Below are 20,013 nucleotides of genomic sequence, written 5' to 3' on the forward strand. Positions count from 1 at the left end.
GGGTCTGAATACTTATGTAAATGTAGAATAAGGCTGTAACGCAACAAAATGTGGAAAAAGTCAAGGGGTCTGAATACTTTTCAAATGCACTGTATGTCTTCATACTGTAAGTTGCAGACACTAAACTGTATATTATTTCAATCTTATTCCCCCCAGACTTTTCTCTATCTGTGTTGGTACACGATCATGTCCTTGCTTGGACATTACAACAACTTCTTCTATGCCTGTCACTTGCTGGACATAGCCATCGGTGTGAAGGATCTGCGTACTATCCTGTCCTCTGTCACCCACAATGGGAAACAAGTAAGAGCTGACCAGGAAGACTCTTCCAGCCTCCATGTGTAGTGAATGTGTGGCTGATTCTACTCATTCCCTGTTTCCCTCCTAGCTCATGATGACATTGGGCTTGTTGGCAGTGGTGGTGTATCTCTACACTGTAGTGGCTTTTATCTTTTTCCGCAAGTTTTACAACAAGAGTGAAGATGAGGATGAGCCGGATATGAAATGTGACGACATGATGACTGTGAGTCAGGGTTTCTGTCTCTGGTCTGCTCTGTGTGGTATACAATATGTTGTATAGTAGAGTCTACTTACTCCTGCCCTATATTCGATGTGCTCTCTTCCCTCCACTTTTCGTCAGTGCTACCTCTTCCATATGTACGTGGGCGTGCGTGCTGGCGGTGGCATAGGGGACGAGATCGAGGACCCGGCAGGAGACGTGTACGAGCTCTACCGGGTCGTCTTTGACATCACCTTCTTCTTCTTTGTCATTGTCATCCTGTTGGCCATCATCCAGGGTAAGGCACCCGTCCCGCTTATGCAGTCCAAAACACTACCCAACTACTGTACAGTATACCTCAAGCAAGGCCAATTTCTGTCTGGGCATACTGAATGGATGGAAGGAGATATCTAGTCATAATTCCATTCTCCAGTGAGGCTGTGAGCTTGTGTGCTACCTACAGGTCTGATCATTGACGCCTTCGGAGAGCTCAGAGACCAACAGGAGCAGGTTAAGGAAGACATGGAGGTAGAAATCATTTATTTTATTGCTTTCCTCAGTTTTAGGTGAGTGAGTCAGATAGTTATGCACATAACCGGCATCTTGTCTACCGTTTCTGTTTATTTGATTCTTGTAGACCAAGTGCTTCATCTGTGGAATTGGAAGCGACTACTTTGATATGACGCCGCACGGCTTCGAGACCCACACCCTGGAGGAACACAACTTGGCCAACTACATGTGAGTGTTCTCCCTGTCAGGCAGTCAACAGTGTGTGTCCATGTCCATCAGCCATCACAATGACCTGCCTGTCTGTCCTCTGCAGGTTCTTCTTAATGTACCTCATCAACAAAGATGACACGGAGCACACTGGCCAGGTGAGTCTGTCTGTCTGTCAGTCAGTCTTTCTGTTTGTGACACCAAATTCCTCGCCATTAATTTCAATTTTCACCCTCTATCCTACTGTCCTCTGTTGCAGGAGTCGTATGTGTGGAAGATGTACCAGGAGCGAGCGTGGGACTTCTTCCCTGCTGGCGACTGTTTCAGAAAGCAATATGAGGATCAGCTTGCATAACCATACTGTAACGTACTACTACAATTAGTAGGTTTAATAACATACTGTAACGTACTACTATGATTAGTAGGTTTAATAACATACTGTAACGTACTACTACAATTAGTAGGTTTAATAACATACTGTAACATACTACTACAATTAGTAGGTTTAATAACATACTGTAACGTACTACTACAATTAGTAGGTTTAATAACATACTGTAACGTACTACTACAATTAGTAGGTTTAATAACATACTGTAACGTACTACTACAATTAGTAGGTTTAATAACATACTAAACTAGACTGAAATAGCTGTACTATACTGTACGGACCAGGGTGAAGGCACATTTATAGTACTAGACCAAAAGAGGGCTTTTGTCCCTCTTGTTCGAATAGGCCAAACACATGCAAACTAAATGACTGCATTTAGAATATGTGTTTGTTACCATGTCAATTCTTCAAATGTGTGAATGAATGTGGGAAATACTGAAGTGCATATGTAGCAATAACAATTACATATTTCAATTAATGTCATCTCTCACACACAGTGCACATTGTTTGTAGACAATACAAATGTACATTTCTGTGTCTAAATCGTTTGAACAAACTTTATTAGTTGCATTGGTACTTTCTACTATAAGCCCAACTAGAGTATAGTGGCTGGTACTTTTATGAAAAATGTAAAACAGAAATACCTAATTTACATAATTATTAAGTAAGTATTTAAGTAACAAGGACAACATTTGTGACGGTTGCTTATTTTCTCTCAGTGGTCGTTTGGAGTGACTACGTGGGAGATAGTCACAGAGTGCATTGTTTTTTCCTTTAAAACAATGCACTCTGAGACTAATGACACAAAAATCTCTTTGATAATATTTGACTATTCTGCTTGAATTTCCATCCCACTGGAACAGCTCTATAACCACTCATACAGTACATTGAATGTGTTGAGTGCCGTACTTTCTTCAACTGCTACTTTTCAACTGACAACATTTGTGTTGCATACACTACAGCTTTTCCTGAAAGCTTCTCTGTTTATTTATTAATAATAATGTTGATTATTCTTATTTTTCTCAATAGAACTAATTATGGTTACTGTGCTGTTAACGTAGTAACTAGGGTTTGTGTATTTTTTTGTTTTTAGTATGTTTAATGCTGACTCTAGTCTGTGAACACTATGAATGCATTATTGTATCCAATACATTGTTTAGTTTGAGAGAACTCACAACTTTCTGTTCTTAAAACAAAGATTGGTTTGTTCATTGGTTTATTAAATAAAGGTATTGATGCACTTGCAGTTTGATGTAGCTTTCTTTCAGTAGAAGATTATACCAATTTATAACACACAGTCACTGCCAATGAATTAGGTGATTTGATTTCTTAACTTAATATTGGGAAGATATTTAGCATGTGATGGGGGGGCTGCACATTAGTAATAATTTACTGCAGTGTATGTGCACAACAAATCAATGATTTCTTTAGAGCTTGTTCATTTGACCACACAACAGTATTTCAATAAAAAGTGAATTTCAGTCCACATTTTTCAGTATTTCTAAACAACCACTGGTAGTCACTGTGTATTTTCTCGAAGCCTCACTGCCTGATCACCCATCCTTGACCTGTCCGTCCAGCAGGAGAGAGGAGGAGCGGGATGCCTGGAGCTGCAAAGTGGGGCTTGAAGAGGAGGCCATCCAGCTCATGCTGTCCATAGAGTCATTGAGATAGGGCTGGGCCTCGTGCTGTTTTAACTTTAATGTGTTACAGAGTTAATGTTTAAGTTAATTCATTGAGCTGTATCTAAAGATATTTCTTTACAGTTATTTACGTATGTAATTGTATTGGTTAGTATTGAATTACGCTTTTGACTGCAAGTTCCAGAATGCCTTGCGACAGGAAGTAGAGAGTGAACGCGCTAGTTAAGTGCAATTAACAGGTGATTTTTTGGGCTCCTTTGCGCTAGCAGCTTGCTGGCATTGCTCTGTAGAATCTAAAGTTGTTAAATGTAACGTGATCAAGTATTATTACTAAAAGAAGCTTTCATATCAAACCCGACGTCCCGAGTCATTACTTTGAAGATAGTTATTCTATATTTTGGTGCCGAAACCAGGGATATGAGCTGCGACGAAGAAGCGGCTGAAATGGCTGAGGAGGAACGCCGGCATGAAACCGAAAGAATGAGACGAAAGCGGGGTACCATTCGAGGTGCCACAACACGGATTTTGAATCAGATTGACGTGGAAATATCCCAGTCGAATCCGGATACCGATCACTTGAGTACATTGTTGGAATTGCTGTCAGCTAAGGAGGACAATTTGTTTGAACTTGATCGTGGAATTGAACAGTTAACCCTATTGGACGGATTGGAGGCAGAGATTGCATGCACGGAGGATTACAAAGAGCGCATTATCATGCTGAAGAGCCGTGCACAACGAGTGATAAAGAAAAACCAGGATCTCAATCCACTACCAGCACGGGTGAGTGACGCTAACTCCAACAGATCACAGAGACAATCAGTAAGGTTACCAAAGTTGATTATTGAGAAATTCTATGGAGATGTCAGTATGTGGCAGGAGTTTTGGAGCCAGTATGAGACTGCTATTCACAACAATGATTCACTGTGTAATAAAGAGAAGTTTACCTATCTGAAAACATATCTCAATGGACCAGCTGCAAAGGCAGTAGCAGGACTGATGTTAACAGACAGTAACTATGATGATGCAATCGCTCTACTCAAGAGCAGATTTGGAAGTAAAGATCTTGTGATTAGTGCTCATATGTCAAAGCTGTTGAATCTCACCCCTGTGAAGAAATCCTCTGATCTAAATACATTGAGGCAGCTATATGATGAATGTGAAATTCAGATTAGGAGCCTGGATTCACTGGGTGTAGTGTCAGAAACCTATGGAAGCCTACTATGCCCAATCTTACTGCAGATGATTCCAGAGGACATAGCTCTTGACTATAGTCGTCAGAGGGGAGTAGATGATGAATGGAAAGTGTCTGAGATTGTCAGTTTCCTACAGAAGGAGGTTCAGAGCAGGGAGAGTGCGCTACAAATGACAAGATCATGCAACCAACAGAAAGAGAGCAAACCATGGAACAAGTCATGCTTCTCCAATGAAATGAAAACAAAAAGACCCAACATGCCCTCTGCTGCAGCATTGCATACAGCCAGCCAGAAGGAACAAAACTGTCTATTCTGTGACAGTGCAGACCACAAATCAGAAAACTGCCCTGACCACAATATTGCTGCACGCAAAGAGAAACTAAAGAAAATGGGAAGATGCTTTGTATGTTTAGGACAGAGACACATAGGAAAATTCTGTAAAGTCAAAGATGTGTCATGTGCAACATGTGGAAGCAGACATCACATTGCTGTGTGTACCGGTAAGAGGAGTTAGGTGCAACCCCCTACTGTTTCTGTAGATGCTGTTGTTTCCTCAGTTATTCCCCATTCAGTGAAGATGAAACCAGATGGACAGAACACTGTGTTGCTACAAACGGCAAAGGCATGGGTAGAAGGCCCATCGGGCAGGAAGATAGCTCGTTGCTTACTAGATGGAGGCAGTCAGAGAAGCTTCATACATGAAAACCTTGTGAAGGGCTTGAAGCTACCAGTAATCAGACAAGAGGCACTCACTCTTCACACGTTTGGCTCCTCTGCCCCAGCAACGTCCCAACGCAACACAGTGAAAGTAATCTTGGAGTATGTCTGTGACAAACAGCAGAGAATAGAGATAGAGGCAATTGAAACCCCACAAGTGTGCACAGCTGTGATGAAGGTTCCTGGTGAACAGATTCGACATGAGCTCAATAGAAAGTGACTGCAGCTCGCAGACTTTCCAGGAGATGACAATGATCCTGAACTCTCTGTCTTGATAGGAGCAGACTACTACTGGCAGATAGTATCAGGCAGAGTGGAGCGACTGACGGAGACGCTGGTTGCTTTAGAGAGCACCTTTGGATGGTCGGTGCAGGGACCCGTGTTCATGTCAAGTGTCGCCGAGGCAACTTGCATGTTCATCCCACTTGATGAAGACACACTAGTCTCCAAACAACTGCATGCATTCTGGGAGCTTGAGTCTCTGGGTATTATAAGCGAGAAAACACAGAACCCAGAGGAAACCGAGGCTCTACAGAGGTTCGAGGAAACAACCACCTTCAAAGATGGGCGATACCACGTGGAGTTGCCATGGAAATGAGAAATGCCAGAACTCCAAGACAACTATAGAATCGCCAAGAAACGGTTTGAAGGTCTGAAGAAAAGACTGAAGAAGGATGTGACGTTGTACAGCAGATACAATGAAGTGGTAGAGGACTACTTACAACAGGATATGGCAGAGGACGTGCCCAAGGACAACGCATCAAGTGCAGACAACGTAAAATACTACTTACCTCACCATGCAGTACTCCGAGAAGATAAGGTGACAACAAAACTGAGAGTGGTGTTTGATGCCTCATCCCATGAAGATGGCTGTCCATCCCTCAATGACTGTCTACTCACAGGACCGAACCTGAATCCGGATCTGCTTAGCGTTCTGATAAAGTTCAGACTACATGAGATCGCATTCATGGCAGACATCAAGAAAGCTTTCCTGCAGATATCCCTAGCAGAGAGAGACAGAGACGCCGTGAGATTTCTATGGCTCACAGGCCCACCAAGGGGAGAAAATGAAGAGGAGCTGCGTGTGCTGAGGATGAAAAGAGTGGTATTTGGAGCTTCCCCAAGTCCATTTTTGCTGGCAGCTACAATCAGGAAGCACCTGAAACAATATGAAACAGAACAACCAGAAGTTGTAGAGATACTGAGAGAGTCACTCTATGTAGATGATTTCATTGCAAGTTCACGCAATGTTGAAGAGGCTTACCTTGTGACAACTGCAAAGCGAATGCTGTCGATTGCAGGCATGGACCTCTGCAAGTGGATGACCAATTCTCCTGAATTGAAAACAAAATGGGAGGAGAGTACGACAACTGACCACCCGTTGACGCTAGAAACACAAGGATTAGTGCTGAAGGTTTTAGGTTTAGTATGGAGACCGGAAACAGATGACTTTGTTTGACCTCAGGCCGCTACTGAGCATTCTAAAGCAAAAGGAAAACACAAAGAGAAGTGTTCTACAGTCGTCTGCACGTATCTTCGACCCTCTTGGTTTCTTAACTCCCTTCACCATCAGGATCAAGTGCATGTTCCAGGAAATGTGGGAGAGGGGACTCAGCTGGGACGAAGAATTACCACCTGATCTGACACGAGAATGGCAACAGTGGTGTTCAGAACTACCCCAGTTACACCAGCTCACCATACCAAGGTGGTACAGAACAGACATGCGGCCACAGAATAGCCACACTCTGAAACTACACGTGTTCTGTGACGCAAGTGAAAGGGCTTACAGTGCAGTAGCTTACTTGCAAGGTGAATCACAAGGCAGGGAAACAACAAGTCTAGTCGCATCCAAGTCCAGGGTAGCCCCACTCAAGAAAATGAAGCTGCCACGCCTGGAGCTCATGGGAGCTGTGATTGGAGCGAGACTCGCAAACAACTTGATGACCACACTGAAATTGGAAGAAAAACAGATCCAAATGTGGACAGACTCAATGATCGTGCTGCATTGGATTTGCAGCTCAGCTCAGAAATGGAAACAGTTTGTTGCGAACAGAGTGACGGAGATCCAGTCCTTGACCAATCCAGAGTCATGGTCACATATTGAAGGGAAAACTAATCCAGCTGACCTCCCTACAAGAGGACAAACTGTTCGAAACTTGACACAGAGCGAGCTATGGTGGAATGGACCCAGAATTCTGATATCACCCAATCAGTCCGAAGAGACTGATGATAACAAGGTTCCGGAAGAGGTGAATATAGACCTCAGGTCCAGCTGCCAGGTTACTGTACAACTCGCAGCAAACAGCACAGCAATCACTGAACCTGTGTTGGAGCTTGAAAGGTACAGCAAACTGAAAAGAGTGTTCAGAGTCACCGCCTGGATAAAGAGATTCATAGCCAATGCTCGTACAACCATAAAGATACAAGGTGAACTGACTGCTGACGAACTGTTCGATGCAGAAAAGTACTGGATTAAGGTAACACAACAACAGAGTTTTGGACAGGAGATAAAACTACTGAAGGCAGGAAAAAGCCTAAACAATGCCTGTAAAATCAGAGAACTGAAACCGTTCCTGGACGAACACGAACTACTCAGTGTAGGAGGAAGACTGCAACAGTCCAGCTTCACATTCAGAGAGCAGCACCCATGGGTTCTGCCCAACAAGTACAGATACTCAGACAATGCAAAAACATTCAAGAGAGCTGATCAGGACTTGAAAGAGCTGTGGAAGGCAATCGAAGAGCCCCAACTTTTGGCTTTCTTCTCAGAAAGGGGCATCACCTGGAGGTTCATCGCCGAGCGAGCAGCCTGGTGGGGCGGATTCTGGGAAAGACTTGTCAGGTCAGTGAAAACATGCCTGCGAAAGGTTCTTGGGAGAGCTTCACTCAACTTTGAAGAGATGTGCACAGTCCTGACAGAGGTTGAAGCAATTCTAAATTCAATTCTAAATTCTAGGCCTCTGACCTTCGTGCACAATGAAGTGGATGAACCACAACCCCTGACCCCAGCACACTTCCTGGTGGGTAAACGACTAACCTCTTTGCCTCCAAAGCCATTTCCAGCTGACACTCAGCACCCAACGCTAAACAAGGAGGACATGACACGCAGATGGAAGTACAGGCAGAGACTTGTGACCAGCTTCTGGAACAGTTGGCGAAGAGACTACTTGCTGGATCTAAAGTCAGCACACCGCTGTGATACACCACAGCCCACCCCACTGAAAGCGGGTGACGTTGTACTCATAGGAGAAGATAACACCCCCAGACAAACCTGGAAACTAGGAAAGATTGAGGAACTGTTTCCAGGCCGAGATGGCCTAGTTAGATCATGTTCAGTTCGTACTGCTTCAGGGACTTTGTTGAGGAGACCTATTCAGTTGATATACTGCCTAGAGATCTAGATGAACACAGTTGTTCATCGGGGGGGGAGGATGTTGTAACTTTAATGTGTTACAGAGTTAATGTTTAAGTTAATTCATTGAGCTGTATCTAAAGATATTTCTTTACAGTTATTTACGTATGTAATTGTATTGGTTAGTATTGAATTACGCTTTTGACTGCAAGTTCCAGAATGCCTTGCGACAGGAAGTAGAGAGTGAACGCGCTAGTTAAATGCAATTAACAGGTGATTTTTTTGGGTTCCTTTGCGCTAGCAGCTTGCTGGCATTGCTCTGTAGAATCTAAAGTTGTTAAATGTAACGTGATCAAGTATTATTACTAAAAGAAGCTTTCATATCAAACCCGACGTCCCGAGTCATTACTTTGAAGATAGTTATTCTATACGTGCTGAGGGCTGACCATAGTCATTAGATAGGGCTGGGCCTTGTGCTGAGGGCTGTCCACACAGTCATTGAGATAGGGCTGGGCCGTGTGCTGAGGGCTGTCCATAGAGTCATTGACATAGGGCTGGGCCTCGTGCTGAGGGCTGTCCATAGAGTCATTGAGATAGGGCTGGGCCGTGTGCTGAGGGCTGTCCACACAGTCATTGACATAGGGCTGGGCTGAGGGCAGAGAACATAGTGTTCTGCATGATCATGATGAGTATGATGATGCACCTGGATTGTTTCCAGATTGCCCATGTTCTTCCAGTAGGACGGGTGAGGCAGTCCAAAGGGCTCCCAGCCCCCAATGGCCCCTGGGGGCTCTTCCATGTTGAAGTAGAGCAGGTCATCTGCAGGTCATCTGCCTCCTCCTGCTCAGGCATCCCCTCCAGGGCTTTCTCCAGGTCACAGCGCAGAGGGGAACCCTGGGCGGCCCTTAGGACTCAGCAGCCAGCAGGAGAACATCAGGAAGTAGTTACAGTATGAAGGAGAGGAGGGGACGACTGAGGCTTATACAACATGAGAAGAAATAAACACAACTTCAGGTACTCCACAAAGTTACGTTGCCTCTACTGTATACCAGCAAATAACGATCATTCAATCAACTAACTCATACTATTCAAGGATTTATGTGTACAGATCCAGAACTAGAAACTCACATGGTGTCCAGGCAGCCAGGGGGCTGTTTGAGGCGGTTGCGCTGTCTAAGGGAGTTGTAGATATCACTGTTTTCCACTCCAGGGTAGGGCGTCTTGTATTTAGTCCTTGTTACTTAAATACTTATGTACTTACTTAATACTAACTTGATTACTTATGTAAATAAGGTATTTCTGTTTTGCAAAAATGTCTAAAAACCTTTTTTCCCTCCATCTGAAGGGTCTGAATACTTTCTGAATGCACCGTATGTCGCAGGATTTTAAAACACGAATACAGAGGCGTACATGGAGCACATAATGTAGCCAGACCAAGTCAGGAAGGATTTCTCACCACATCACTCTTGGTGGTGTAAACTCTGTCTGCCAGGCTCTCGATGGCGATCCATTTCACTGGCATCTTTGAAATGCGTCCTTGTCTATAGTAGTCCCCGTTATAGATATTCTTGGAAAGGCCAAAATCAGCCACACAGCCTGCAGGACAGATATGTACAACATAATAAACACTGTATTGTTACTTGTATCACTCAACATGCTAGACTTTCACAGAAAAATATTGAAGAGTATGTGTGAGAAAGAGTGGAACATATTGACAAAACAGAGGTGAGAATCCTCACATGCAGTTTCGCGCTGCCAGGTCTCTATGGATGAACCTCTTGTTGCTCAGGTATTCCATTCCCCGTGCGATGTCTGTCATGAACTTCACCAGCATCTGAGAAGGCAGGGACTGATGGATGGAGAGGAGACGAGAGGATTAGATAAGGCAGTTCTCCAACAGGGGGTGCTATACAGCAGCACAAATGGAAAATGCATAAAAGGAGAAAGGCCACAACGCTAAAATGTATTTGTGTAACAAAAACTTTCCGATCTGTGTGGAAGGGAACTGACCAAAGGATTGTCCCCAAGTCTAGAGTAAGAGTAGAGAAGGAAACTGTGCAGGTCCCCATGCTTCATATAGGGCAAGATGACTACAGGGGAGGGGTAGCCTCCTCTCTCTGCTGCCTGCAGACGGGGAATTAAAGAAGGAATCTATAACACAACCTTATCAGACACTTGGTTATTGACCACATTTTAATAGTAGATGGAGAAAGTTGTGACAAGCGACCCCAGTCTGTCTCACCAAGGAGTCTCATGACGTTGGGGTGGTCAAACTCCTTCATACAAGCAGCCTCCCCGAGGAAGTCCTCCATCTCAGTGTGAGTGCAGATGGAAACTAAGAGAAGGTGAGAGGGAGGAGAAGGTGACTAAGGTAAAATATGGGAGAGACATGGTGGCAACTGACACTGTCTGATCACTCACTCTTCATGGTCTTCACAGCTACTTTGAGAACAGCCTGTTGGTGCACCAGAAGCCCTTCTAGGACAGAGCCAAATGCCACTGCAGAGTAAGACATGGACTTGTTGTTAGTCAGGTGGGTGTATCTGGGGATATAAGCCTCTTAAGGGCCTGGGATGTTTACTCCTAGATTGAGTAGTTCATGTCTAGGTTACATCATGTATGATAAAGGCATCAGTCAGAGCTCACTCACCCTCGCCAAGGGTCTTGCCCAGGGTCAGCTTGTGACTGTCCATCATCACGTCCTGCAACTTCTGCTTCAATTCACCACTAAATCACCATGCTGTTCACTGTGGAAAGGGATAGATAATACTCCCTTACACTGAAACAGGGATTTCTGAAAACATTACATCTTGGAAAATAACTTTAGCATGAATCCTCCCCCACTGTCCTTAAACAACTGCCAAAACACATCAGAGTGATCCCTTACAGGGGATGTTGTTCTTGTGAAATCCCGGCTCAGTAACACATGATATAATTTTTCTGCTGCGGTTTTGAAAAACAACCCAGATCATGAAGCCATTATTGTTAAGCTGCTCCAGGCTTACAGTATATATTTTTCCTTCCCGTTTACCTCACCATAACAATGCTATATTCACACTATCAACAAACACACCCCAAAACTTTGATTTAAACCAGTGGTGTAACGGCTTTCGTCCTCTTCGTCTGAGGAGTAGGAAATATCGGATCAATGTGCAGCGTGGTACGTATCCATAATATATTTTAATAGAATGAATACAAAATACAAAAAGAACAAGAGAATCAAAATGAAAACCAAAACAGTCCCGAATGGTGAAAACACTGAAACGGAAACAACCACCCACAACACACAATGAAAAACAGGCTACCTAAATATGGTTCCCAATCAGAGAAAACGATAAACAGCTGCCTCTGATTGGGAACCACACCAGGCCAAACACATAGAAAACAAATAACCTAGAAAAAAGAACATAGACTGCCCACCCCAACTCACGCCCTGACCAACCTAACACAAAGACATAAAAAAGAAACTAAGGTCAGAACGTGACAAGTGGTTCCCAAACTGTGGGGCGCGCCTGCGAGGGGTCGGCAGGGGGGAACTCAGTCCAGCTTTCAACTTACTCGTGGAAGTGGTAATAGTAGAATGCACAAGGTGACATTTCTAAATTTGGAAGTGCATCATCAGTTCCTCTTGTCATGTCAGTCATTTCAGACCTTAGAGAGCTATTTATAAATTGTCAGAAATGTCCAGATCAACTTGCCCATATTTATTTAGCTATGTTTTTAAGCCCTTAGATTTTGTTGTAATGTTCAAGTCACTCAAATATCACATCAATACACATTAGAAATGATAAAATGTGTAGAATTGCAGGAAATAAGCTTTAAACCTGCTAAATGTTCTCTCCACCAACAAGAGGGATGTGAACAGTTTGTGTCATGAACAGTGCTTGTACCCATAGAAATAGACGTGGCGTGCGTGCAGAGGGGAATGTTCCCGAATACTGGAAGGTGGGCCTGCGTGAAAAAGTTTGGGATCCTCTGATTTAGACCGTTTTCCATTTTTATTGGAATAAATCAATTAAAAGGTGTAGGTGCCTTGACCCCTAGAAATACTAGCAATATGACTCTACCAAGATCTGTACTCGGTTCTCAATTAAATCCAAAGGGTTGTGTTAACAGCCAGATCATAACACTACTCTGCTTCTCCACATCTGGCACAGAACAACATTGAGCAACAGGATGAAATCCAAGCCTCAAAATCTGTTCCTGAACTCTCACCCTGCACGACACATCATTTGATTCCAAGTCATTCAGTTAAATAACTAATATATCCGCTCACCCTGCACTGTTTCTCTTATGTCAGTGGCATGGCAACTCACATGTGGCTTCGTTTGACTGCCGATTGTAGGTGCGTCCTGCACTGTATCTCACCACAAAATCCCCACCAGCGTTCCTCATAGGGTAAAATGCCTTGCTGTTGCACACACAGATGGTTTAAATGAATCATCTGACAGTAATGAAAAACAATGGAACAAAGTGATACAGGGACAGTGGTGTAAAGCACTTAAGTAAAAATACTTTAAAGTACTACTTAAGTCGTTTTTTGTGGTATCTGTACTTTACTATTTATATTTTTGACTTCCCCTCATTTGACTTCCCCTCATTCCTAAAGAAAATAATGTACTTTTCACTCCATACATTTTTTCTTACACCCAGAAGTACTCGTTATATTTTGAATGCTTAGTAGAACAGGAAAATGGCCCAATTCACATACTTATCAAGAGAACATCCCTGGGCATCCCTACTGCCTCTGATCTGGCGGACTCATTAAACACAAATGCTTCATTTGTAAATTATGTCTGCGTGTTATGTGCCCCTGGCTATCCGTAAATGTATATTGCTTAATATAAGCAATTTGAAATTATTTACACTTTTACTTTTGATTCTTAAGTATATTTAAAACCAAATAATTGTAGACTTTTACTCAAGTAAAATTTTACTGGATGACTTTTACTTGAGTCATTTTCTATTAAGGTATCTATACTTTTAGTCAAGTATGACAATTGGGTACTTTTCCCACCACTGTACAGGGAGAACTATAGGTACATACCCAAAGCATGTCTCTCTTTGTCGCAATATAATTGCATATAAGATGAACCCTATCAAGGCCAGACTGACAGCAATCCCCATGACCACATACCACCAATGCCAGGAGAATGCCTGGTGGAGGGACACAACTAAAACAGGAAAGAGAGGTATGTTAGCTACAGTATGTCAGACACCATAATGTGCTACCGATTAAATCAACCTAGAAAACAAAGCCCCTTAAATATTCATTTTGAATCTCCTGCTGTTTTCCCTTCTCCTGGACCCATCACAGCCATCCTGTTGTCTCCCTCGGTTCTGTCCAGACTCACCAGGCTGCTTCTGTTTGAGGGATTGGACTGGGCTCCAGGGGCCGCAACCTGTAACAGTACAGGCACTCACTCTCAGGGACACATTGTCCAGGAGGCTAGAGAGAGGGATAGCTAGCTCAGAGGACTGAACTGACTCCATAACAGCCTAAGACAGGGAAACAGAACAACAGCAAAGATACCCATTACACTGTGTGTGTGTGTGGGCGGGCGGGCGTGCATGTGTGTGTTACCTGGGACATGGTAGCAGTGAGGTATTCCACTCTGTAGCCCAGTATTTGGCCATTTAATCTGCCTGGTGGCTTGGACCAGCTGGCAATAACATATGTTCCATTAAACAGTCCACTCACGTTGTCTGGTGCTTCCTCTGGCACTGTCAGATACACACAAAAAGGAATAATGTGTACAACATATTAAATGATCTGTAATATACACTACTGGACTCATGGTGTTAAAACCAGTGTGTATTTAAAGAAAGGTTCTGTGCATAATATTTATCTTATTAAGACAACAATGTAAATAAAGACATCTTTGTCTATCACGTTGTGAGTCATAGCGTGGGCGGTGGCTGGAGCCTGTACTGGACCCTCTCCAGGGATGTCATCCCTGAGTGTTCCACTGCTGATTGTTTCAAGATGTGGCTCTACCTCAGCCAGCGAAAACACAAGCACTTCTCCCTCTATCCCTCCAACCCTCCGTCTCTCTCCCTCTATCCCTCCAACCCTCCCGTCTTTCTCTCTCTCTCCCTCCAACCCTCTGTCTGTCTCTCCCTCTGCCTAAGCCCCTCTGACTCCTGTTGAGAGATATACTGTAGGTGAGAGGGATAAGATATCTTTCCAAAATATTCCTGTACATCTTTGTGGGGAGGTCGGGAACATGTGCTCTATTTACAACACAAAGTATAGCGCACGCACGCACGCACGCACGCACGCACGCACGCACGCACACACACACGCACACACACCTTAAAGATTTTTGCCACCTCATGCGTGTGCATGCTATCTTCAGATAAAGAGACAGAGTAAAGAGTCTAAATGGTTAGGTTACACAAAGACCTCAGATTCATGAGTCTTCCACTGCCTGCAACAACAAACGTATGGAATGAACCAATACGATGTCTTTTTTTCTCCTCCACACAGTCAACATCGTGTAGTTAATCAAATCAAATGAATCCAAACTTACATTCTCACAGCACAAAGAAGGGTGTTTTATTTCAACTCTGGTTACTGATTTGATTGAATTGCCGTTTTTTCCTGACTACTTTTTACTTCAGGAAAATGATTTATAGGTCAGCATGTGTTGATGCGCACTACACCACTGTGGTAGTGGCTGTTTCCCCTTTCTCTTCAAAAGTCTCTCTTTCCCTTTTTCACAAGCATGTCTACATTGCAGACTGTGGAAAGCATGAGAAAAACCGCCTCTTCTCTAGCCTTAATTCAAACACACTGCAGCATTATGGACACAGCAGGAATGCACCACCTCTGCCAAACCATGAATAGACAATGTTTAATGTGTTTCCCTCCTGCTCTCAGTACCTCCTCCTTCACTCAGGCAGCTTGCTCAATATAGAGGTTTATATTTAAAACACTGAGGATGGAGCGGAGGAGTGTTCCTACTGGCAGACTTGACTGTCTATTACCATCTCAGAGGAATAGCACTGACAATCTTTATTTCATGTCGGGTCCCTATCTCTTCAGTTTATTTGATCAAAAAACACTTGAGAATGCTTAACCAATTCCCAAATAGTTTTTTCATTAACAATCTTTGTTCCAAAACCAGTCTTTCACAGCAAGTCACTCAACTGAGACTACTATCGTTGCTCCTCCCATATTTCCTGTATGTCACTGAGCTCTGCTACATAGGTGTTGTTGCACTTGTTGAATTCCCTTTTTGTAAGTCACTCAGGATGAAATCATCTGCCAAAATGACTAAGAAATGTAGAAGTGAATACAAATAACTATCACGTTGACTCCCGCTCCGGCGCTCAACGTCAACGGTCTCTAAACTTGTCCTGTCAACCATCATTACGCACACCTTGTCTCATCATCGGTCACACCTGAACTTCATTAATCCCTTGATTACTTATCCTTTATATAGCACTCTTTTGTTATTAGTCATCAGGTAGTATTGTTTTTGTTTCCATGTCAGACGCTTCTCGTGTTTTGTATTGCTCCATGTTCGTTGTTATTAAACTCACTAACTGCACCTGCTTCCTGACTCCCTGCATCTACGTTATAATAACGAAAAACATTATCAGTAATAGAATTTTATAAACACTGATGGGTTGTGGGTAGAAGATCGTGGCGTACAGCTTACCTCCTTCAGCTGTGTGCAGTGTTCCCCATGGTGTCCACGGGGAAGCAGCTTGACTACTACGGCAAGCCACCCTCACGTCGTAGAAGGTGTAGGGCTTCAGTTCAGGGAACAGGTGTTGAGCAGGTGGTACATTGACATTCTGATTATAGATCAGGAGATTACGCAACGTGTTGCGGTCAGGACCAGACGGAGCTGCCTGAAATATCAACCATGGTACACTGAGTGCATAAAACATTAATAACACCTTCACCTGGATTCACCTGGTCAGTCTATGTCATGGAACGAGCAGGTGTTCATAATGTTTTATACACTGTGTATAACTCATGAGCAGTTACTTTTAGATTGGCTCAGTATCTAGACTATTCTATAGTCAGTCACACCAGTTTCTTGGATTAGTCTTACCTGTATAGAACACACAGAGACAGGATATACCCCTCCAAAGCCAGGCTCCCAGGAGATGTGTAGGGAAGAGTTGGTGACCTCTACAACTTGGACTTTCTGTGCCTGGGAGGGAACCACTATTCCAAGACAGAAAGAGAGATAGTCATGGATAAAACCAATCCAATCAGCATGTTAAGTAATGTCTGTTGCACCCCTGCCCTGTTGGTACGGACCTGTCACAGTTCCAGAGGCTGAGGTAGGCACACCTTTACTGTTGTGTGCTTCACAGGAGAAGCTGCTGTTATGGTTGAGGCCTAAATGGTGACAGTCAGAGAGGTGGTCAGTGAGATAATGAATGCTTTTGATTTTATCAACACTCTTTTATGAAAGAATTGCCTCTGAAAATATATTTTACATCACACAATACATAACAATAGAAATGTTTTTTCCTCATGTCACTATGTAAATGTTTTCTTTATTTATCTTTAACTCTGCATTGTTGGAAAAGGACCATTAAATCAGCATTTCACTGTTAGTCTACACTTGTTGTTTACAAAGTATGGGACAAATACAATTTGATTTGATTTTGATTCGTTCTACGTGTGGCAGGCAAATAAGACAGTCTTTGCCTGTGATATTGAGAGTAGAGGGAGAATCGGACACCGGGTCCTGTAGCGTGTTGAGTGGTCCTCCATTCTGCAGCCAGATGATCCTGACTGGTTCTGGAGGCCCATGGGCCAAACACTGCAGGCTGAGGCTAACAGTAGCCACCACTGTCACGTCATGAGGCTTCACTGAGAAATGTGGGATTCCTTGAAAAGATGATGAAATTTCAGTAAGATATTGTAGAATATAGACAGACATTTTATTAAAACGAGAAACGGGACACTTTACCCTCCAGCTGAATGTGCCCCTCCTGAGACATCAAGTCCTTCCTCCCCACTGTTGCCATACAACAGTATCTCCCAATGTCTGACAGCTTCACATGATCAATTCTGAGGACAGACAGACAGACACATAACTAAAAATAAGATGCATTGTTGTTCTGACTGACATAACGTAAACACACAGAGAGAGTCATACTAAGGAAAGACCTGAGTTCAATGATGGTCAGCCAACCTCCTTCAGTGACAGGCACTTGCACTTGATTGGTGTCAGCGTAATCCAGGGATTGACCGTCCCTCAACCACACCACATCCGGAGGCTCCTCTCAACCCCCATCTCCCTGGAGAGTACAGAGCACCTGTACCGGCTTACCCAGAGATAAGGTTACGTTGGCCGGGCTCTTCAAAAACTGAAACGCTTCATAAAAAAAACAGGTGGGACACCCACCCCCTCCCTCCCTCCTGTCCGGAGCCGCCAGAGTCTCCCTCCTGTCCCCAGTCCGGGGTCGGCGGTAAGGGTCCCCGCTCCAGAGGCGCCACCTAAGTGGGCCAAGACTAAGGTGGAACGGGGTCCACGTCCCGCACCAGAGCCGCCACCACGGTGAAATGCCCACCCATGCATTAAGGTGTCTGTCATAGTATAAACGTGGCAAAAACAAATGTAGACATTAACCACGGGGCAAAAACAAATGTAGACATTAACCACGGGGCAAAAACAAATGTAGACATTAACCACGGGGCAAAAACAAATGTAGACATTAACCACGGGGAAAATACAAATGTAGACATTAACCACGGGGCAGAAAACAAATGTAGACATTAACCACGGGGCAGAAACAAATGTAGACATTAACCACGGGGCAGAAACAAATGTAGACATTAACCACGGGGCAAAAATAAATGTAGACATTAACCACGGGGCAAAAACAAATGTAGACATTAACCACGGGGCAAAAACAAATGTAGACATTAACCACGGGGCAAAAACAAATGTAGACATTAACCACGGGGCAAAAACAAATGTAGACATTAACCACGGGGAAAATACAAATGTAGACATTAACCACGGGGCAGAAAACAAATGTAGACATTAACCACGGGGCAGAAACAAATGTAGACATTAACCACGGGGCAGAAACAAATGTAGACATTAACCACGGGGCAGAAACAAATGTAGACATTAACCACGGGGCAAAAACCAATGTAGACATTAACCACGGGGCAGAAACAAATGTAGACATTAACCACGGGGCAGAAACAAATGTAGACATTAACCACGGGGCAAAAACAAATGTAGACATTAACCACGGGGCAAAAACAAATGTAGACATTAACCACGGGGCAAAAACAAATGTAGACATTAACCACGGGGCAAAAACAGGTTGAATCAACATTGTTTCCACATCTAAATCCACTGTCATAACATGATATACCAGTCAGTTGAGAAAACAGTGAAATGGTTAGTAAGATTATTATCTTAGAGACAGCAGACTTTACACATGCAAAAACAAATGTATAAGCCTACTTTTTTATCATTAAAATTATGTAAATAAAATTCATCTAATTTCAGGGGCAAATTTCACTCTTCAAAACTAGCCGGATGTGTTTCTAAAATGAGGAAACAGCAGATTTAGTAGTAGGCTATTTCCTGGTTTTGACTAAGTGGTGTACAGCCAGACAGTAGACAATGGACCTGATCGGACAGCTTAGAGCTTCTGCTCTTTTCTGTCCATAAAAACAAATGGATTGGTGGAAGAGACAGGGCAGGCCAGGAGCAAGGAAGGAGGGTGTGGTCAAGCAAGGCATCCCCCGAGGCTAAATGCCCTAAGGTTTTTATCAGAACAGGCGTAAATTAGTTTCACCTTTTTATTTTCCCGACATGAGTTTGTGGTGTTTTTAAAAATTAAGAAAAAAGAAAAAACGTCATTTAAATTAGAGCTCACAACTGTGCGGGCTGAGAGGGGTGGGGGCGCTAGGAGTGCATTCACATATATCTACACACTTTCATACACACACAATTTTTTGTATTTAGTATTTTTTAAATATTTTTTAAATATTTTTTTCCCTCTTTTTCCCTTCTCCCTTTTCCTCTCTTCTAGGTCAGTTTCAGCATTATGGACATGGGTGTATCTGTGGTCCATTTGGCCTGTCCCACAGCTTCCTTCGGTGTACAGCTATGACCAGAAGTGACTTTTATGTAGCATGTTAATAGAACTTACGCAGCAGGTTAGGAGAATTAACGTAGTAGGTTAGGAAACCGGTTAAGGTTAGCTAAAACGTTCTCATAACCTGCTACGAAAAGTCACTTTCGGGTCGTAGCTGTACTCCATCTAGTCACAACCCTATTTCATGGCAACATAAAAAACATTCAACATACAGTACATGGGGTATTACTGCTCCCTTGTGGATGTTCTTAGAATCACAACACTGCATTAAAATGTCCTAGGCCAGAACAGCATGATTTCATGCCATAGTGCTCTTCAATCATAGTCCTTGGGGTTCATCGATGGCTAATACTACCTGATTCAAATAATCAACTAATAATTATCAAGCCTAAAATTAACCTTGT

At 43.3% G+C, this 20,013-nt stretch overlaps 1 protein-coding gene and 1 pseudogene across 1 annotated transcript in view; one reads left to right on the forward strand and one right to left on the reverse strand.

The window, feature by feature from the left end:
• The window catches only part of LOC120021085 (ryanodine receptor 1-like), an 81,623-nt gene extending 80,052 nt beyond the window's left edge, over nt 1-1,571 (forward strand). Inside the window, exons 68-74 of the mRNA XM_038964729.1 lie at nt 157-303; nt 389-523; nt 641-797; nt 963-1,027; nt 1,137-1,237; nt 1,323-1,374; nt 1,476-1,571. Coding sequence (XP_038820657.1) covers nt 157-303; nt 389-523; nt 641-797; nt 963-1,027; nt 1,137-1,237; nt 1,323-1,374; nt 1,476-1,571 — 753 coding nt within the window. The remainder of the gene's footprint in view (nt 1-156; nt 304-388; nt 524-640; nt 798-962; nt 1,028-1,136; nt 1,238-1,322; nt 1,375-1,475) is intronic.
• A 1,589-nt stretch (nt 1,572-3,160) lies between these two features.
• LOC120021086 lies at nt 3,161-19,774 on the reverse strand (annotated as a pseudogene).
• Nucleotides 19,775-20,013: the final 239 nt, after the last annotated feature.

This window comes from Salvelinus namaycush, chromosome 26, assembly GCF_016432855.1.
Source record: "Salvelinus namaycush isolate Seneca chromosome 26, SaNama_1.0, whole genome shotgun sequence".
Lineage (NCBI taxonomy): Eukaryota > Metazoa > Chordata > Actinopteri > Salmoniformes > Salmonidae > Salvelinus > Salvelinus namaycush.